We start from the raw sequence: 19,095 nt of genomic DNA on the forward strand, positions 1-19,095 counted from the left end.
TGTGGCAGGTGCCCCAGGACGAGCGGTAGGTAGGGTGGGCGCTCCCGATGTCCATGGGGGAAGCAGCAAGGAGGCTCTGCACCCAGTCCAGCCCAGCCCCAGCACGAAAAGCGAGGCAGCAGCCCCATGTGCACAGGACCCAAACCTCGCAAAGGACCCTTCTCCCGCCGCTCCGACCCGGTTCCTTACTTCCACCCAGCTTGCTCCGTGACGTCATGGCAGCGGCATTGGGCAGGAAGTGGGCAAACAGGGCTTGCTGAGGATCAAGCTGCGTTTGCTGCCGCCGCTGCCCCCCTCAATCAGCAGGTCCCCGTCATGGGAGGACTCGGGGGTGCCGGGGTCCAGCCCTATGAAGCTCACCTTCTCGCCCAAGCTGCCCCGGTACATGCCCCCGTTGCCTGACTTCTGCAGCGACAGCGCAGAGAGCGATTGCATGGGCGAGAGGGACAGCCGTGCACAGCAGAAGTGCTGCCCGGGGCCAGAGGCCGGAGGTGCAAGCGGGCCGCTGCCAGCACCCACAAGCTGCCCATCCTCCCCTCTGCCTGCTTTGCGCAGCTCCTCCTGGCCCTCCCGCACCTGCCATTAACCCTCCTGCCACCATGCAGGGTAAGGTTGCTGCCCCTGCCCCCACCCAGATGGGGGCAGGGGGCAGCCTACCTGCGATGACGGCTTCCCTGCTCCAGGGTCCTCTCCTTTCATGGCCTCTGCCCAGTGGCCAGCATGCCACCCGGCTGAAGCTGAGGACAATGGCTTCCCTACCCTCGGCCGGTCTGTGATCCCACCTGCTAGGCGGGGAATCAAAGGATCGCTTTCTGTGCTGGGGTGGGGCTGGGCTGGACTGGGCACGGGTAGCTGCCTTCCATTTCTCCATTCACTTCTCAGCCTTTGCCATATGTTTGTGGGACTATCGGTAAAAAAAAAAGTTCCATGAGATTTTCTAATTTCTTGCGAGATCTCGCGAGAAGTTAGAAAGTCTCATGGAACTTTTTTTTTTGTCCCACAAACACGTGGCAAAGGCTGAGAAGTGAATGAAGAAACGGAATGCAGCTGCCTGCGCCAGTCCAGCCCCTCCCCGGCACGGAAAGTGGTCTGCCGATTCCCCGCCCGGCAGGTGGGATCACAGACCGGCCGAGGGCAGGGTTAGCCATTGTCCCCAGCTTCAGCCGGGTGGCGTGCCGGCCCCCAGATGGAGGCCGCGAAAGGAGAGGTCCCCGGAGCAGGGAAGCCATCGCCGTAGGTAGGTACGCCACCCCCGCCCCCTGCGCTTTTCGCTGCCGCTATAGCCCTACGAGGCCGAGGCGAGGCAACTCCACCCTCCCCCAGCTGCCATTACCACTCCTGCCGCCACTGCCGCACACGAGGCCGAGGCGAAGCAGCCCCACCCTCTCCCAGCCGCCATTACCCCTCTGCTTGCTGCCATCACTGAACGAGGCCGAGGTAAGGCAAGGCACCCCCCTGCCGCCCTTACCACTCTGCTGCCATTGCCCTCAAGGCCAAGGCAAGGGCCCCCCGTCACCGGCCGCCCCTCCTCCTCCCCTGCATGGCCGGCCGCTGAAACTTACCGCTGTCAGTTCACTCACTGCTCTGACTCACTCTCTTGCTGTCTGCAGCAGATGCTGCTTCTGCTGAAAGTTGCTCCCTTTATAGCCTCTCGCCTATTCCCAGACTGTGCATGCGCAGAGAGGAGGAGGGAGCAGCGTGCCATAGGTTCGCCACCACGGGCCTATTATATCGACAATGACATTTGCAAGATTATGGAAAGACTTTTTGATTCAACAGAATATATTGATTGGGAAAGATGCTTGGCAAAAGAAGAGGGCTAAAGTAAGAACTGAGGAATTAGATGATGGGGTGTATCAGAGGGAATATTTAAAAATTAAACATTTGTTTGAATATGGCTGAAGAAATAGATTTTAGTTTAAGAGGGATGAACCCTCCAAGTAAAAGTATTTTTTCTTTTCTCTTTTTTTATTTTGTTTTTTGACATGACAAATATAAAAATGTTTGAGATGATCAATATAAAGGAAATGTTTTAGATATTCAAATGTAATTGATTTTAAGAAAATTCCAATGGACACCTAAAAAGGGAAAAATGTTTTGAATAGAGTTAAAAGATTAGATGATTGGATTTATTAAATGGAACATTTAAAGATTAAACATAGGTTTAATTATGGGTAAAAAGAACAGAAAAAATTTGGAAATACTGTAAGTATATACTAGTTCAAGAGGGATATGTATTTTAAGTAGTATATTATTTTCTTATTTTTTTCTCCCTTTTTTTCTTTTTCTCTCTCTCAGTCTTTTCTTTTTCTATGTTTTTCTTTTATGTCTTTTTCTTACTTACTTTTTAAGACATGAAAATAGATTTAAATACTTAAAGGTAATTAACTCTGGGAAAAATTTTAACCAGTAGAAATGTTTTGAATATTGTAGGGAAAATAGTAAACAGGATTCATGACGAGGCAACCGAGATGACCGAGAAAAGAAGCATGATATTGATGTGATTATTATTGGTAGAAATTTTAGAAAAATCTTTATATTTAATTGTTACCTATCAAATTAATAAGAATTGTATTAATTTAATGTTGCAAGGAGAATATTATTGGAAGAAGAGAAAATCAAGCAAAGCTATCATGTGAACTTTGGAATATAGAAACTAACTGTTAATGATTACTTTGTAAACATAAACCCAAACAACACGCTGTTTACCAAATATCAAGTTTATGTTAAAAAATAAATATTTTTTTAAAAGTATGCTCAGTGCTTTGAGTTATTTATAAAAATAATGAAGGTAGAATATAAATAAAGAAAATCTTATGTTGAACTCTATTATATTACTCTGTGAGTGAGATAGCTGGTTTCTAAATGTGATAGATAAATAAAAAATGAAAACTGTATTGGTCTGCCTAGTTTATTAATTGGCAAGTAAAATCTGATCTGTGCCATAATGGATTAAATTTTGAAGTTTGCAGAAAGAATAACTTCTTCACCAGCATATAAACCAATTTTCTTCAACTCCCCCCCACATAGTCTCTGATGCTTTCAAGGAAAAAAAACCAAGTGAAGCAAACATGAAGCAGATTTATCTGGGGCAATTGCCAACATTACTGAAAGCACAATACTGAAATATCTCCAGTGATTTACTTTCTGCTGCTTACACTGTTTAATTCCAGATATTGCTCCTCTGAGGTAATTCTGAATTACTAATTGTGTTGCAATCTATAAGCTATCTGAATATCCTGCCAAAATAAATTCACTTTAGGTGAAAATTTACAAGCTTCAAAATAAAACAGTTTAAGAAAGTGTCTCATAAAAACAAAATTCAGGCCTAGAAGATTGTAATTTTAGAGGCAGAAATTAGGTGCCAATAATATCTAGTTATTTTATTGGTTATTTTACTAGAAATAACATCAAGAATGTTCAACATTCCCTACAATGATCCAAGAGTTGCCTCTAGTGCAGGTTTCCCCAATCTGTGAGCGGCAGCCCACTACTGGGCTGCGGCCTATTGGCCACTGGGTCAGGTGAGTGGCTGGCTAGTGTGTACATGGATGCACACAGCGCCACCCACATAAGCATCACCGTGAGTGTTGCGGGAGTTCACGGCCCCAATCACATGAGCGTCATGGGTATTCACAGCCCCACTCGCACAAGCATCACCGCAAGCATCACAGATATTCATGGCCCCACTCGCGCAAGCAATGGGTGTTTGTGCACATGCACGCACATGTGTTCATCCCCCTCACAAAACCGTCCTTTCCCCCCTTCCCCTGCTCCGGGCCGCCAACCCCGAAAGGTTGGGGAACTCTGATCTAGTGGTCAGTGTGAGGATTAAACTTTGGGTATTTTTAGGTTTATTGATACTTCTAGGTTGCCCTCACAGTTGGACTGTAAGAGTTGGAGATAGAATAAATATTTGCATGAGTAATAGGGTATATTAAAGTTACACTGTGGTTAAATTTAGTGTCCAGGTAAACATAAGGAAATTTGTTTCTAGTTGGTGATAACATTAACGTGATCTCACATGATCTCCAACCAGTATGACTTCCCCCAAGTGATCTTCACATCATGTGACCTGGCGACCACACTGTCAGAACCCATATCTATCATATTGCATACTTCCCTACCTCTCTTTCTCTCATCTCCCAATTCCATTCTCTTCTCACCCTGGGTTCTGACATAGTCCTAGAGGGGAGGGGGGACAGAGCACGGGTTTATTGCCTTAGTTTCCTCTATTGATATAATGTAGTGTTTTGCTTCCCTGCCTCCTTTCCTTATTTCTACAGTGTCACATTTCACCTTAGCTTCCTTTATTGCCACAATGTAACACTCGCGCCCCTGCACTGTATCTCTCTCTGAACTTTCTTCTCCCTAACCTGTCAGCTAGGAAAAGGAGGGGAGAAAGAAATACAACCTCCGGAGCCTGGCTTATTTCTCCGCTCTCAAGAGAAGGTGCGAAGAGCTGCTTGAACATCGCACTACGACCAGAGCAGGACCGATGTTATCTCCCCTTTCCCACGATGGACCTAACACCTGGGGATTAGCCGGTTTGAACTGTCCAGATGAACTATGGGGTGGGGTTTTCTTGGGGATACTTTAACCCATCGATTTGTACAGGAGTCCCTCAGATCCTATCTAGTATGCCTGCCATCAGCTTCTCCTAATAAAAGTTCCTTTTGGAAGAGCTTGCTTCCATGAGTTCTACTTTCTTGAGATGAGGTGTTGAGGTGGGTCCTGACACACACAGCCAATTGATAACATAAACCACACAAGATCATATAAAAGCAGAGGAGAGCTGAAAAAGGACGCTTCAATCAAAGTTCCGCTGATGATGTTACCTAGCCTGGTGATAAAACATTCAGAAGCCAAACAACAAGGTCGGAAAACCAACCACCACCAACAAAAAATGAGTTCCATATTTAATCTTTAGAAGACATGGAAGAAACAGCAGGTATATCTAAACATCTTTGCCACAAATTAACAAACTGTTCAACAGAGGAATGTAGGAGTGGACGAGCATTGTTGAATTGGGTTAAAATATTACAATAAACCATTTTTTCTTGTGTTTTCAGTGGAAGACAGCAAATAGATTAGCTTTTAAATATTCAAGCAAATAATCTATCTGGACCATAGAACCATCTGGACCAATAAGTCAGCTTATCTCTCCAGGCAGATGTACAGATGCAAATGACTGCAGATTTCAGTTTCTGAGAGCAGAAGATTTATTTAAGGCCACCTGCTGACACAAGATGAGAACACTCCATGCCAGTGTTCACATACCATACCAAGTAATAACATAGCTTATAGGATTTTGATTTAGGATATTGTGTGGACTCATTCAATGTGGCTCATTCAACTAACAAAATATGATTTGCATCACTTCTTCAAATTGGATTCTCATGTACTCCAATATGGGAATCTTAGAAAAAATGGTCGAGGACAGTGGCTCCCAACCTTTTCTATACCCCGCACCCCTAGAACGCTTCTGATATATTCTTGCACCCCTTAAAAAAGTTCAAAATAATGGCAACGAATTGTGCATATACACTATAATTTTGAAAACCCAAATTTTTGCACCCCCTGGAATATCGTCTACGTCTAGGAAATAAAACAAACTTGGAGGCAAAGATTTCTGAAATATAAGAATTAACAATTTCATTTTCATTGGGAGCTAATTATTTACAGGAAACTATAGGAATTATTCAACCATAGAAGCAATAAATTCAGTATTTATTTATTTAAAATCCCACAAACTAGAATAAAGTCTGATTTAATTGAATTAACTCTCATGGTATATTTTAAACCAGCAGTTTCTTACATTTAACATTTTAATTTGTTCTAGTTGAACATATTATGATCTTGCCTGTTTATCATTTTCTCTTTACCTATGAATAAGGATAGTCATGCATTTCATGAGGTGAGTTTTAGAGCTCATGCCTTAATAAACATGTTAGTTTTTAAGATGTCACAGACCTTTATTGCTTTAAATTAAGAAACATATTCTGAATGTCCCACTATGTCAGTCCATAGGAGATAAACAATGAAACATGCATCACAAAATTCCAATGCAAACTCCACTCCTTTTGTATTTGTCAGCAGAATTTCCATCATGACATTGTAAACCATATTTGGGCTAAGTGTGACCAGTTGCAGGTGCCTCTCTGTCCCTTTTCTTTGAAAAAGTGAGCAAAACCTTTGGTGCAGAAGTTATATAATTCTTTTTATACTTTTATACTAAGGCTGTCTGATATATTTTCATTTGGGATTTCATTTTGATTCTCTGAACGTGGAGAAATCTTGCTTTTCCAGGGAGATTCTGGATACTTGTCTTGGACCAGTGGTTGAGGAGATCGAAGCACCTGGGTTTTCTACTGTTGGTTTGATTTCCTGGTTTGATTTCTTGTGGGATAAAAAGATTTAAAGATGAGAAAGGGAAAGATACCAAAAAGGTTAGATGATGAATAAAAGCATGAGGATGAACTCCAGACATAACAAAATCTGACATACATACATACATACATACATACATACANCCCCCCCCCACTCAAGCAGAAGACCCTATACCATTTCAGACAATGGTTGTCCAGTCTCTTTTTAAAAGCCTCCAGTGATGGAGCTCCAACAACTTCTGAAGGCAAGCTATTCCATTGGCTGATTGCTCTAATTATTATGAATTTTCTCCTTAGTTCTAGGTGTGACAAGTTACTTCTTAAGGTGTCACTTCGTCAAGTGACAAATGTCCTGCCCACCGAATCTTTGAAAGCTTACCTCTGAAATGATGAACATATAGTTGTCAAAGGATGTCTCTGTGAGAAGAAGCAATGTCATATAAACAGATTTATTTTTAAGGATGTTACTACATCTACATAGCAGTAGGATTATTGCTGATTATGACATCAGATTAATTTCTTTTACTGATTTTTTACATACTTTTACACAGTGCTTTTTTTGTAAAAAAAAAAAAAAAAAGGTGCCAGAACCCACACATGTCATACAACCCACCTTGCCTACCCTACAAAGTTCCATCCAAAAAGGTGCCAGAACTCCGTTCTGGGCGTTCTATGACAAAAAAAGCCCTGCTTTTACAGATTATGCTTTTTCATTATCTCAATAAATGAATACATCTGGTTCTCTTTAAACATACCCAATTTGCATCTTTTTATGGCTGTGAGACGACAGCAAACAAAAGATAAAAGTCACCATGGCATGAGAGACAAGGTTTAGACAGAAGGAGGGTTACTTTTGAGCACTGCTGGAGACCTTCTGCTTTCTAATCTGGAAACATGATTCCACAAAGTTTTATCCAAAACTAAGTTATTAAGCTGCTGTTTTCTCCTAGAATCAATTTCTTGAATTCTACTGAGAAACTGCCTCATTGCTGGGGATTTCTTTTGCTTCAAAAACTTTCCTTTGAGGTTATTGATCCACTGTCATCCTCATGTAATGAGCTGGGTGATGGGATATGACCAGATAGATATTGGTCATTTTCCTCTTCTATTGTGGGGAATGGGACACATAGCGCAAGCTCTCTTTAAATTTAAATTAAAGTACCAGTTCTTTCTTTCCAATACCCAAATAGCCGGCCTCTGCTGAGTCTTTCTCATTTCATATGTGTTTCTTCACAAATACTTCTAATCTAACTATTATAATGAAAATAAAAATAGTCCAATATTTCCAAATATATATCATTATGCTCCTTGAGAGGGTGCACTTCCTTGACATGTCAATAAATATCAGAACCCTCTTTAGGAACCTGGAAAAGGGCACCTGTGAACGCTAACAAGAACTGGTTCCAAGCTAAGTATTGGTGACTTCTAGCTTTCTCTGCTGGTAATTCACCTCCCTGGTTGCCCAGCTCTGATATGTCAAAAGCAGTTGGAACTTCAGTTACATTTTACATACCTGCGGTGGGATAGCTTGTTTCTGCCCAGCAGGATTTCAGGTCTCTGAGCAAACAAAGTGTCATATTAACTAATGATCATATTTGGCCATCCCACAGTGCATCATTGAATCTGAAAAAGCTCTCCTTGAAGGGGACATAGGGGAAGTAGAGGGGAAGAGGAAAAACTGTAAAAATTAAATAGAAATAGGTGGTTCACAACTATTAGGAACCAGCAGCAATGCCCCCTCACAGCACTTCAATAATTTGTACCAATTTACTGGGGAACATTTTCTTCAAGGGGAATCATCCCCCTAAAGAGGATTCATCAATATTCTAGTAAAGTAGACAACAGGTCACCTGGCCCCTACCACAATTTCTGAGTACCATCATTGAGGGTAATCTCCTCTCACCTTTTCTTCTTTCTTCTTCTTTTAACTAGTAAGAAAATGAAAATGAGGGTGCATTAGGAAACAATATTATAAATATTTATAATTATAGTCTGCAGACCAGGCAATCAATCTTAGGAGGTATGTAGTCTCCATGGAGCAAAAATCAAAGATGTAACAGTAACTTACTAAAATAATCAACCCCAAAAATTACTACCCTTTTCTTCTCCTACATGTGGGGACCAATGACACAACAATGAATCTGAAAACAATAACAAGAGATTTCGAACAGCTAGGGAAGAAAGTTAAAGAATTAGGAGCATAAGTGGTGTTTTCATCTATACTTCCTGTCACTGTATAAGAAATTTTATGAACTGGAATAGCCATAGCAACAAACCAGCCAATGAGAATTGTTTTTGATTAAGACACAGTATTGGCTGTGTGAGGCATGTGATCCAGCCTAGGTCTGGGCGTGTCTTAGTCTTCTCTATGTTTTTTCTGATCTCCAAGTTAAGAGTTGTTGATGTTCCCCAGTGCTGAAAGAAACTGTATGTATCATGTTTATATATATTTTATTGATAAAGTTTTTCTAAAATATGCCTCCTGCTCATTTTGAATGTGTGCTTATTTTGGGGGCTTATTTTTGCACTGCAAAGCTGTAAACTCTAACACTGCTAACAAAAGGTCAACATCCAATGAGGGAGCAAAGTATTTTAGAAACAAACCACTGGCTTAAAAACTGGTGTCGTCAACAGAACGTAGGCTTCCTAGACTATGGTCTGCATTATCTAGAAGATAAAGGGCTACTAGCAAGTGATGGATTGCACCTCACAAGAACTGGAAACAATATATTTGGAAAATGACTGGCTCATTTTATCAAAAGGGCTTTAAAATTGAGGGGCGGGGCAATCTTCATGACCAATAGAACCTAATTCCAAGCAAAAATCACTAGATAACCAATCACATAAGGAGGAAAGGAGGAAAGAGAAAACAGAAATAAAAAAAGAAAAACATAATGAAATAGAGAGTGATGGAAAGGATATAAATCCCAGTTACAAAGTAGGAGATGCCAAACCAATCTTATTTCATTCTTTGACAAAGTGACTAAATTAGTAGACCAACCAAATACTGTGGGCATGGTATATTTAGACTTCAGTGAGGCATTTGACAAAGTAGACCATAACCTACTTCTTGGTAAGCTAGGAAAATGTGGGATAGGCTGCATCACCATCAGATGGATTTGTAACTGGCTGACAAACTGTACTCAACGAGTAATCCTCAATGGTACTACATCTACATGGAGAGAAGTAAGCAATGGGGTACCACAAGGATCCAGTACTCTTAGGCCCAATACTCTTCAATATCTTCATAAATTACTTAGATGAAAGGATAGAAGGGGAACTCATCAAATTTGCAGATGACACTAAGCTGGCAGGAATAGCCAACATCCCAGAAGACAAGCTCAGGATCCAAAAAGATCTTGACAGACTTGAACAATGGGCCCTATCCAACAAACTGAAATTTAATGTGGAGAAAAGCAAGGTTTTACACCTGAACAGGAAAAACCAAAGATACAAGTACAGATTAGGTGAAACCTGGCTCAAAAACAGTAACTGTGAGAGGGACCTTGGAGTCCTAGTGGACGATCACTTAAACGTGAGTCAGCAGTGTGAAACAGCAGCCAAAAAAGCTAATACAATCCTTGGTTGTATAAACAGAGGCATAGAATCAAAAGCATCTGAAGTATTAGTACCGCTTTATAAATCCTTAGTAAGACCACACCTGGAATACTGCATCCAGTTTTGGTCACATTACAAAAAAAACTTGGGAAATGTGCAAAGAAGAGCAACTAAGATGATCCAAGGCCCAGAGACTAAAACATAAGAAGAACAGTTGCAGGATTTATATTTGGCTAGTTAGAGAAAAGAAGGACTAGGGTGACATGATAGCAGTATTCAAGTATTTGAGAGATTGCCACAAAGAGGAAGGGGTCAGTTTATTTTCCAAAGCATCAGAGGGCAGGACAAGAAACAATGGATGGAAACTAATCAAGGAGAGAAGCAACCTGGAATTAAGGAGAAACTTCCTAACAGCGAGGACAATTAACCAGTGGAACAGCTTGCCTTCAGATGTTGCAGGTGCTTCATCACTGCAGGTTTTTTTTTTCATAAATTTTTTATTGATTTTTATAGTTAAACAACACTGCAGGTTTTTAAGAAGAGACTGGACAGTCATTTGTCTGAAATGGTATAGGCTTGAGCAGGTGGCTGGACTAGAAGACCTCCAAGGTCCCTTCCAGCTCTATTTTGATTCTGATTCTGAAATACTGTGAGACAAAAGCCTGGCACATCCATTTGGAGAGAGATCAATGGAAAATCTAACAACAATGTGCTCTGAGTGTGTCTCACTATTTAAGACTTTCTTTTGTTCCTATGCCTGATACTACTTTGCTTTACAATGATTCCAGGATGCTGTCCCACCCATGGGGAAATGGTCTATCTCTACCATATCTCCTCCCCCACCTTCTAGCTTCCCACAGGGATACACAAATTTGCCTTTCAATCATTTTCAAGATTTTCTTGACTTGGAAGAATTTTTGGCTTGGCCCTTGTACAGATCAAATATTTGCCCCCTAGATAAGTTTGCACTCCATTTCTCTCCTGTATTTTATAAATATGTTTCTTTTAAATCACATTTAAAGTGTAACAGAAACATAATAATTAAAGCATGTTACAAATAAATAATTGTTTACCTGGCTACAAAGAGATAATCCAGTAATTAAAACCTCTTCCTTTCTCACAGATAATAATATTTGAATAATTAGTAATACGTAGGAAATAATTAAATTCCTGACAGTCCACACTGAACCAGATACTGCTGTAGAATACAGAATAACGGAATTGGAAGGGACCTTATAGTTTATCTTGTCCAATCCCCTGCTCAAGCAGAAGACCCTATACCATTTCTGACAAATGGCTGTCCAGTCTCTTGCTCTTCTCTTCATTCTTTCTTACTCTTACTTTTTTAATAGTCTGGTGACCTAAACTGGATGCAGTATTCTAGGTGTGGCCTTACTAAAGTGTTATACAGCAGTACTAGTACCTCACGTGATCTTGATGTTAATGAAACTTAGGATAGAGTTGGCTTTTTGGACTGCTGTCGCACACTGCTGGCTCGTATTTAATTGATTGTCCACTAGGACTCCAAGATCCTTCTCAAAGTTATCACTATTAAGCTAGGTTTCACCTAATCTGTACCTGTATGTTTGGTTTTTCTTGCCTAAGTGTAAGACTTTACTTTTCTCTATGCTGAATTTCATTTTGTTAGATAGGGCTCAGTGTTCAAGTCTGTCAAGATCCCTCTGGATCTTGAGCCTATCAGAGTGTTGGCTATTCCTACCAGCTTAGCGTCATCTACAAATTTGATAAACTCCCCTTCTATTCCCTCATTTGTAACTGGTTCTTTAAAATTATTATTATGAACAGTAGAAAAATCATCCTGTAAAAGGCATGGGAAGATAATAAAGAAAACATTTCTCTGTCATAGACAGACAGTAATTATCCAAAATCTCTATTTTAAAAGAATGAGCTAAGGATGGTCATTTCCTGCTGAAAGGCAAAAATATTATTATTCAGTTTAAAAGTCGGCAGCCACTGAGGGGGAACATTCATCCTTTTCTTTTTCTCACTCTTTTTTTTTTACATTTAGCCTTTTGTCAAATGCATTGCTACTCATTGGGTGACAAAGCCTGTAGGATGTGCAGTCACAGAGAACAGCTGCTTTGGCTGAATTGTTCTTCAGGTATGTGTCAAAAGGCTAAACATGAAAGAAGAGTGTCCCAGAATTCTCCACCCTAGGCAGCATCTGTAGTAGCCAGTCTAAAACAGACGCCCAGTCCCTGCATTCCACCTACAGTATGCAGTTGTGCCCACAGCTGCAGACAGGATCAGAACCAAAAGCAGCACTCCAATGACACAAAGGGCAATGGGGAGAAACCAGGCTGTACCTGGAAATAGAGGAAAGATCAGATACAGTTATAGAAAGTAGTAAAACAGGAGTGCATCCTTATCCTTTCTTTCCTTTAGGGGTAATAGAGAAAGACAGAAGGTTCCTCTTTCTCTTTCCAGTCACTCTCTGCTTCTCCAGCCCCAATTCTAACCCAAATGCAGTATTTATTTATTTATTTATTTAGCATATAGCATATCATACATGGACTAGCAATATATATTAATATTTCATCTAGATTAGTAGAACACAATAAAATATAAATGTTAAAAAGATCTATGCATTCAGATGCAGTAATTTCCTCCTATGCATTTTAGTAAGTATCCATCTTTCCCATGGCGGTCCTGCTTGTGGAAATTATATTGGGAGCTGGAAATTTCCTGGTCAGAAACATTGGCTATATCAATGCCCAACAACTGCTTACCTCCAGAACTGAAAAAACCAAGGGTGGATAGCCTTTAAACCACAAGAAAGGTGGGAGAAAATGTCCAATGTCTAGATAGCTTCTGCCAAGCTAAAGCCAGACAGCCCAACATGGCATGTCCTCAAATCTGTTTCTCCAACACTTGGTCACTTTTCAGAGAGGATACTTTTGCCAAGCTGGACATCCTTTTTGTTGCTTCTGGGTAGGAAGGAAGGGAGCTGAGGAAAGTCCAACACGCCTGGAAGCCCCAAAGTGGGGAAAGCTATTGTTGGCAAGGAAAGCCTGTGCTGTAGTACTTACCCTTGGAGGATCAGATGGGGAAGGGAGGGAGGGAGGGAGGAAGGAAGGAAGGAAAGAAGGAAAGAAGGAAAGAAGGAAAGAAGGAAAAGAAAAAGGAAATTCAAGGTGAGAGGACTAGGTACTACCCTCGATTCCACAGAATAATATGCCCATGTTAGGGTACCAGGCTGGAAACTGAGAGACCATGAGTTCTGGTTCTGCCTTAGGCATAAAACCAGCCGTCTGGGTAACTTTGGAAGGCAGTGGAAACCACTTCTGAAATCTTGCTAAGAAAACTGCGGGACTTGTCCAGACAGCCACTAGGAGCAAAGACTGACTTGAAGGTACAGAAAAGGGCCAGCATTGTAAAGATATATTATTTCTTCATTTAAATTTTGTGTACAAATAGTCATTGACTTATGACCACAATTGGGCCCAAAATTTATGTTGCTAAGCAAGACATTTGTTGTCAGTTTTGCTCATTTTATGACTTTTATGGTCACTAAATGAACTGTTGGAAGTCAAGGTTTACCTGTAGTAGGAAAAAAAGTGCTTTGACCTGGAGCTGCAGCATGAGTTTCTATCCTGCTTGGGTGCTGCAGGGGTACAGTTCAAGAATTTGGACCATATTTTTGTTTTTGAAATGTTCAAGGGAGAAACTGGGGCTCTTAGCTTTGTAGATCAGCCAGGCAAGAAAACATTAGCTATTCCTGCCATCAATAATTTACCATAAAACGGGGAGACTTCCGGTGGGACGGCGTGCCGATGGCGGCTCTTTCGGAGCCGTCCCCTTGGGAAGGCGTCAGAGCCAGCATGAACAGCGGCCAACAGCTGTTCAGCGGCTTGGAACCTTGTGCCCCGGGCGAAGGGGTCGAGGTGAGTATTCCTGGATAGGAGTAGAGTCCCAAAAGCTCTCCCCTTATTTTGGGAGAGCGAAATTGGGTACTCCTCCGGAGTCCGGGAAATCTCCGTCTCCCAAGCGCCTTTGTTCCCTTCTTTTGGGAACAAAGCCAGTCATTGCCTCCACTTCTGCAAATTATAGAGAATTGTGAGCAAAAAATAAGCAGACGGAACTGACCAGGGGAAACTGGACTTGAGTAACTTAAGACTTTAACTCAATTTATTAACATCTTCTTTAAAGTTAAGTTGAAATGAGGAAAAAAAAATGGCTGCGGTTTGCCGTTTCTCTATAGATGAGAGTGATTTTCCTTTTTAACTTTCACTTTCCTGCAGCGCTGAATGAAGAGGGAAATTGTTACCCCTTGGCTTAGGGTTGTAACATTGACATATTTTTGGGGGTTTATGGAAAGTTTGGGGACTATTTTTTTTTCTTTTAATGGAGAGAATTCTGGATTTGGATTTTGGATTTTTTCCCCCCTCTTTTTTCTCTCCGAGGCTTGGATTAAAGAAGCTTGAAAAATGGCTTTGTTTAATGGAACTTCCGCTTTGTTTAAAGATTTTCAACAGTCTAATTCTGAATTCATCTCCTCTTTATCCTCACCGATGGCTTCGTTTGAAGATTTATAAAAGGTTTTGAAATATAATATCTGCTTTGCATGGTATTGCAGATTACATAGAGGTCGGAATGGAGGAAAAAGCGGAGCCTGTAAAAGTGGAAATTGGACTGGAAATGATTCAAGAGGAAGATTTGGATTTTTCTTTATGGAAGGAGGGAGAAGTGGAAGAAATAGCTGCAAAAGCGGAAATTGGATTGGAAACAACTAAAGAAAATTTACAAGGATACAGAGAAGAGACAGTGATGGACTTAGCTGTGACTTTGGGATGTAATTTTAAAGAAATACTTATAGAAATGGAAAATTATGGTATTGCATTTCAAGGGAAGCAGTTGGGGGATATTATTGCTTATTTCTTAAGAGTATCTTGTAATGAAATTATACAGGTTCTTTTGTTTGAGATATTAAGGGATTAATTTTAAAGAATTCTTGGAGGAGGAAATGGGATATATCGGTGGAATTGTGGAATTATAAGGGGTTTCTGAATTTTAGTGGCTAAGAGATGTTACTTTTGATATGATTAATTAACACTTTGGGATGTAATTTTAAAGAAATATTTATATATGGAAAATTATAGTATTGTATATCAAGGGAAGCAGTGGAGATACATTACTGTTTATTATCTTGTAATGAAATTATATAGGGTTTTGTTTAGAGAAAAAAAATTAATAATGATGGTTTAGATTAATAAAACTGATATATCCTTTTTTCTTATTATTTTAAAAGATCATAAATATTTGATTATGGCATTAATTGTAGGGGTGATGGTATATTATATATAATCGTAGGGGTGATGGAATGTATTATATATAATTGATAAATTGAAGATATGGCAAAGTTTCTTGTATGATTAAGGGATTGGTGAGGATGGATTGGCTATATTTAGATAGATTATACTAGCTTATATTTGATTATCTTTTTATGAGTTAAAGTATGTTTATATTAGATTAGTTTATATTGGGTAGTTTTATATAGATTTGGGAAGATGAATGCTTAATCCTGTAATCAGTTCTGGGAAGTCTGGGGGGGTTAGGGGGGATGGGGGTGGGAGGGAGTATAGAAATAGAGTTAATAGTATTGATTTAAGGGGGAAGTAGGATACATTAAAATAATAATAGATTATTCATACGTATAACTGAGTTAATTATATTGAAATAATTTGAATTGTATAAGTATGATTTTGTTTTGATTAATTGATGGCCTTGCCACCATATTAAATAAAAACCAATAAAATTTTGTTGAAAAAAAATAAAATAAAAATAATTTACCATAAAACCTTATAATTTAACAGATCGTTTGGGGTAAAAGAGTGTCCATTAAATACAAATGTTTATTAAATCTAAACTGATGTAATTAATGTAATTTACATAGAGTAATTATATAATTGATGTTTTTATGCAAATGACACATTGACCCCAATGACATAAAATAACAATTGAATAATTATGTAAAAGATGTACAAAACACTCCCATAAATAATGAAAAAAAGACCCTCTGTTGTCTGGACAAACTTCATTAAAAAAAGACTTATCTATTATTTCAGGTGTTAAGTCTGAATGCAAATTTGTGATATTCCATCCAACATTTGTTAAATGAGGGCTCGTTATATCAATTTCACTTTACATTAAAAATGGGAATAATGATTTCCAAACAGAGCACAGCTCTTGCCCATCCTGCCTCCCAAACACTTTCTCACATTGTTTGAGAAACACTTACCCTTCACTGTAATCTCCAGCACCCGGCTAAATTCAGACTCCTGCAACTGGCTTCCATTGTAGAACCTATACTGGCATCTATACCAGCCCCCATCTCTAGTCTTGACATTTTCCAGAAGGAAGGTAACATTATGCTCAGCCTCTAGAGCAGGCAAAGTCTTCAGGGCCTTGGATTCATTATTCTTGAACAAAAAAACCCAACCATCCACATATTTACTGGGGGCCAAACACGCTATCTTGAGAGAATCTCCTTCAGTCACTTTGTAAGAAAGAACATCCAGGAAAATATGTGGAGAGGGAAATTGGACAAAAGCTGCCACGCAACCTAAAACAACACAAAATAGGATGAGAAGGACTGGAGTTTATAAACATTGTACTAAAATATTGGAAAACAACAATTATGGACATCAACTCATGCCATTTTGGCAAAATTTCGATTTATGAAATGATATTAATCAGTCTTATAAATACTTTCAGCAAATGATAAAACAAATAAGTGTCAGAGCATGCAGTCTTATTGCATGAGATAACCCAGGAGTAAACTTAGTAAATAGTGGTCTATGTTAAATGGTGGTTTATCTTACACTATCTACAATATCATACACCAGGAACAATATACATACACATGCTAATATAGCAGGATCCAACACACCACAGTTACAGAAGGAAAATGGAAGAGAGAGAACAAGCCTTCCTTTTACACAAAGGCTCATAAAGAGACACAGACCTAGCTGGCTCTTAAAGGGACATAGACCCTGCTGAGTCATTCCCATCATTATATCATACATCTTACATTACATAAGCTGGTTAGCTATTAAATCATTACCTTGACACTCCTCCCATTTAAAGCTAAACAGCTGTTAACCCAAATACTTTTACACATTCTTGATGCTTGCCTGCATTTAAAGGCTTAGTCAACATATGAATATTCCTTCTCTGTGTAAATCCTTGTGCAACTAACTGTGCATTATACTGCAGTTCATTATTGTGTAAAACCTTCTTTTTAAATAGCCATTTACACCCCACGGCCTTTTGTCTTTCTGTTAATCTCATAAGGGTAAACATCTGACGCACATTCATAGACTCCATTTCTCTGTCCATAGTCTCCTTTCATTTATCCTGTTTTACTTTAGGCAATGATAACATCTCTTGGTAATTACAGGGTTCATACCTTACACTATATGCTCTAACCCCACTTGCTGAGAACCGATCAGGAGGTACGCCTTTATTGCTACGTTCAGACCTCCTCGGTATAATCTGTTCCTGTGTTTCTGTGACTTCTCTCTTTACCTCAGGTTTATCCTCTTCTATTTCTACTGTTTCTGACCTGCTATTCTGTTTTTCCATCATTGGGCTTTGTGTAGTCTCTCCTTCCTGAGAACTGGAGCTATGTGTTGGCATGAACACTTCAGTGTTAGCATGCACCCTGTCCCAATTGTTTTGTTCTGCAAAACTAGCAGACCTTGAAATCACAACCTTCTTTGTTCCATTTGTGAATCTGTACCCTTTGAAACCTGGCTCATATCCAACAAACCTTTTTCTGTCCTTTCCTTCTGGTGCTTTTGGGAATATGCACCCAGGCATAACTGCCAGATGTCCTTAGGTGAGCCAATGAAGGTTTCCTTCCATATAATAGGTAATACAGAGTTTCATTGATGGCAACACTCCATACCCTGTTTATCAGATAGTTGACTGTTTTCATGCCTTTACATTTTACTCATTCCCCCCACTATGTTTTACGCATTCCTGCATCTGCCAGCAATGAGTCTTTCATGGTTTGCAATACACCATTCCTCCGTTCAGCCACACAATTTTCTGCTGGTGAGTATGGGTTCATACGTCTATGCCTTATGCCTAAGTTCCTCAGCCACTTTTGGAAGTTGTCAGACCTGAACTCTGTTCCCCTGTCTGTTTGCAGCTGGCATACTTTATGGCCATATCTTCGCTCTACAAAGGTTACCCATTGCCTGAACTGTTGTAGAACTTCTGTTTTGCTCTGTAATAAATAACAAAACCCATATCTGGTGTAGTCATTTAGTAAGATTAGTACTTACCTAGAGAGGACGCCATAGGACCAACTAAATCAGCATGCACTAACTGCAAAACTCTGTTTGTTTGCCTTGGGCTTTTTTTACTTACAGGATACACTCTGGACTTTGACTCCTTAAAAATAGCACAATCTAAATATGTGTTGCATTGTTTAATGTGTAGTCCTTCAGCTAGGTCTGGTATCCTTTGCAGCACTCTAAAACATGCATGACCTAACCTCCTATGCAATAAATGTATGCAATTATTATGTGTGGGAGTGTTTGTAAATGTTCGTGTACAACCATCCTGCTTCTTCTCTAACATGTATAAATTGTCTAGCTTAACACCTTGTGCACAAATCCTCCCACTTTTCCTGATAGAGTATTGACCCTTTGCAAACATTACTTTATACCCCATATTATTTAAGCTCGAAATACTGAGTAAATTATGGTCTAACTCTGGTACATATAATACATTATCCAAAGTTTCTCCAATACCAGGTACATAAACTTACCTTCCCCTTTAACAGCAGACTGTTGTCCATTAGCCAAGCTAACAAATGTTTGTTTAGCTGGTCTTAGATTTAAAAACATTTGTGGGTCATTTATAATATGCTGACTCACCCCACTGTCCAACACCCAAGTGTTTTTTTCCTGTTAAAGTTGCTGCCAGGGAAAATGTTGGTTGTGTAGTTCTATGATCATGTTTCGCTGTTCTTCTGTTTCTCCTCTCAGGGTTGTGTCTCTGGAGATGCTCTGTAGAACCACACGTGTAGCAGCGTTTCACCATGCAAACATTTTCGCCTGCTCTGCTGGCATCTTTGGACGTTGCAGTTTTAGGCCTGGTCTGTGCATCGTCACCC

The 19,095-nt window shown here is 39.9% G+C and overlaps 1 protein-coding gene across 1 annotated transcript; it reads right to left on the reverse strand.

Moving 5' to 3' along the window:
- Window positions 1–213: 213 nt before the first annotated feature.
- On the reverse strand, window positions 214–18,275 carry CUNH19orf38 (chromosome unknown C19orf38 homolog). The gene is made up of 7 exons (XM_029285752.1): window positions 18,260–18,275; window positions 16,187–16,530; window positions 12,698–12,705; window positions 8,293–8,310; window positions 7,903–7,946; window positions 6,769–6,806; window positions 214–468 (listed from the first exon to the last, which is right to left on the reverse strand). Exons 1-7 carry the CDS (start codon window positions 18,273–18,275, stop codon window positions 214–216), a joined length of 723 nt encoding a protein of 240 aa, XP_029141585.1.
- Between the last annotated feature and the right edge of the window lie 820 nt (window positions 18,276–19,095).

This window comes from Protobothrops mucrosquamatus, unplaced genomic scaffold (assembly GCF_001527695.2).
Source record: "Protobothrops mucrosquamatus isolate PMUCROS unplaced genomic scaffold, P.Mucros_1.0 scaffold2187, whole genome shotgun sequence".
Taxonomy (NCBI): Eukaryota; Metazoa; Chordata; class Lepidosauria; order Squamata; family Viperidae; genus Protobothrops; species Protobothrops mucrosquamatus.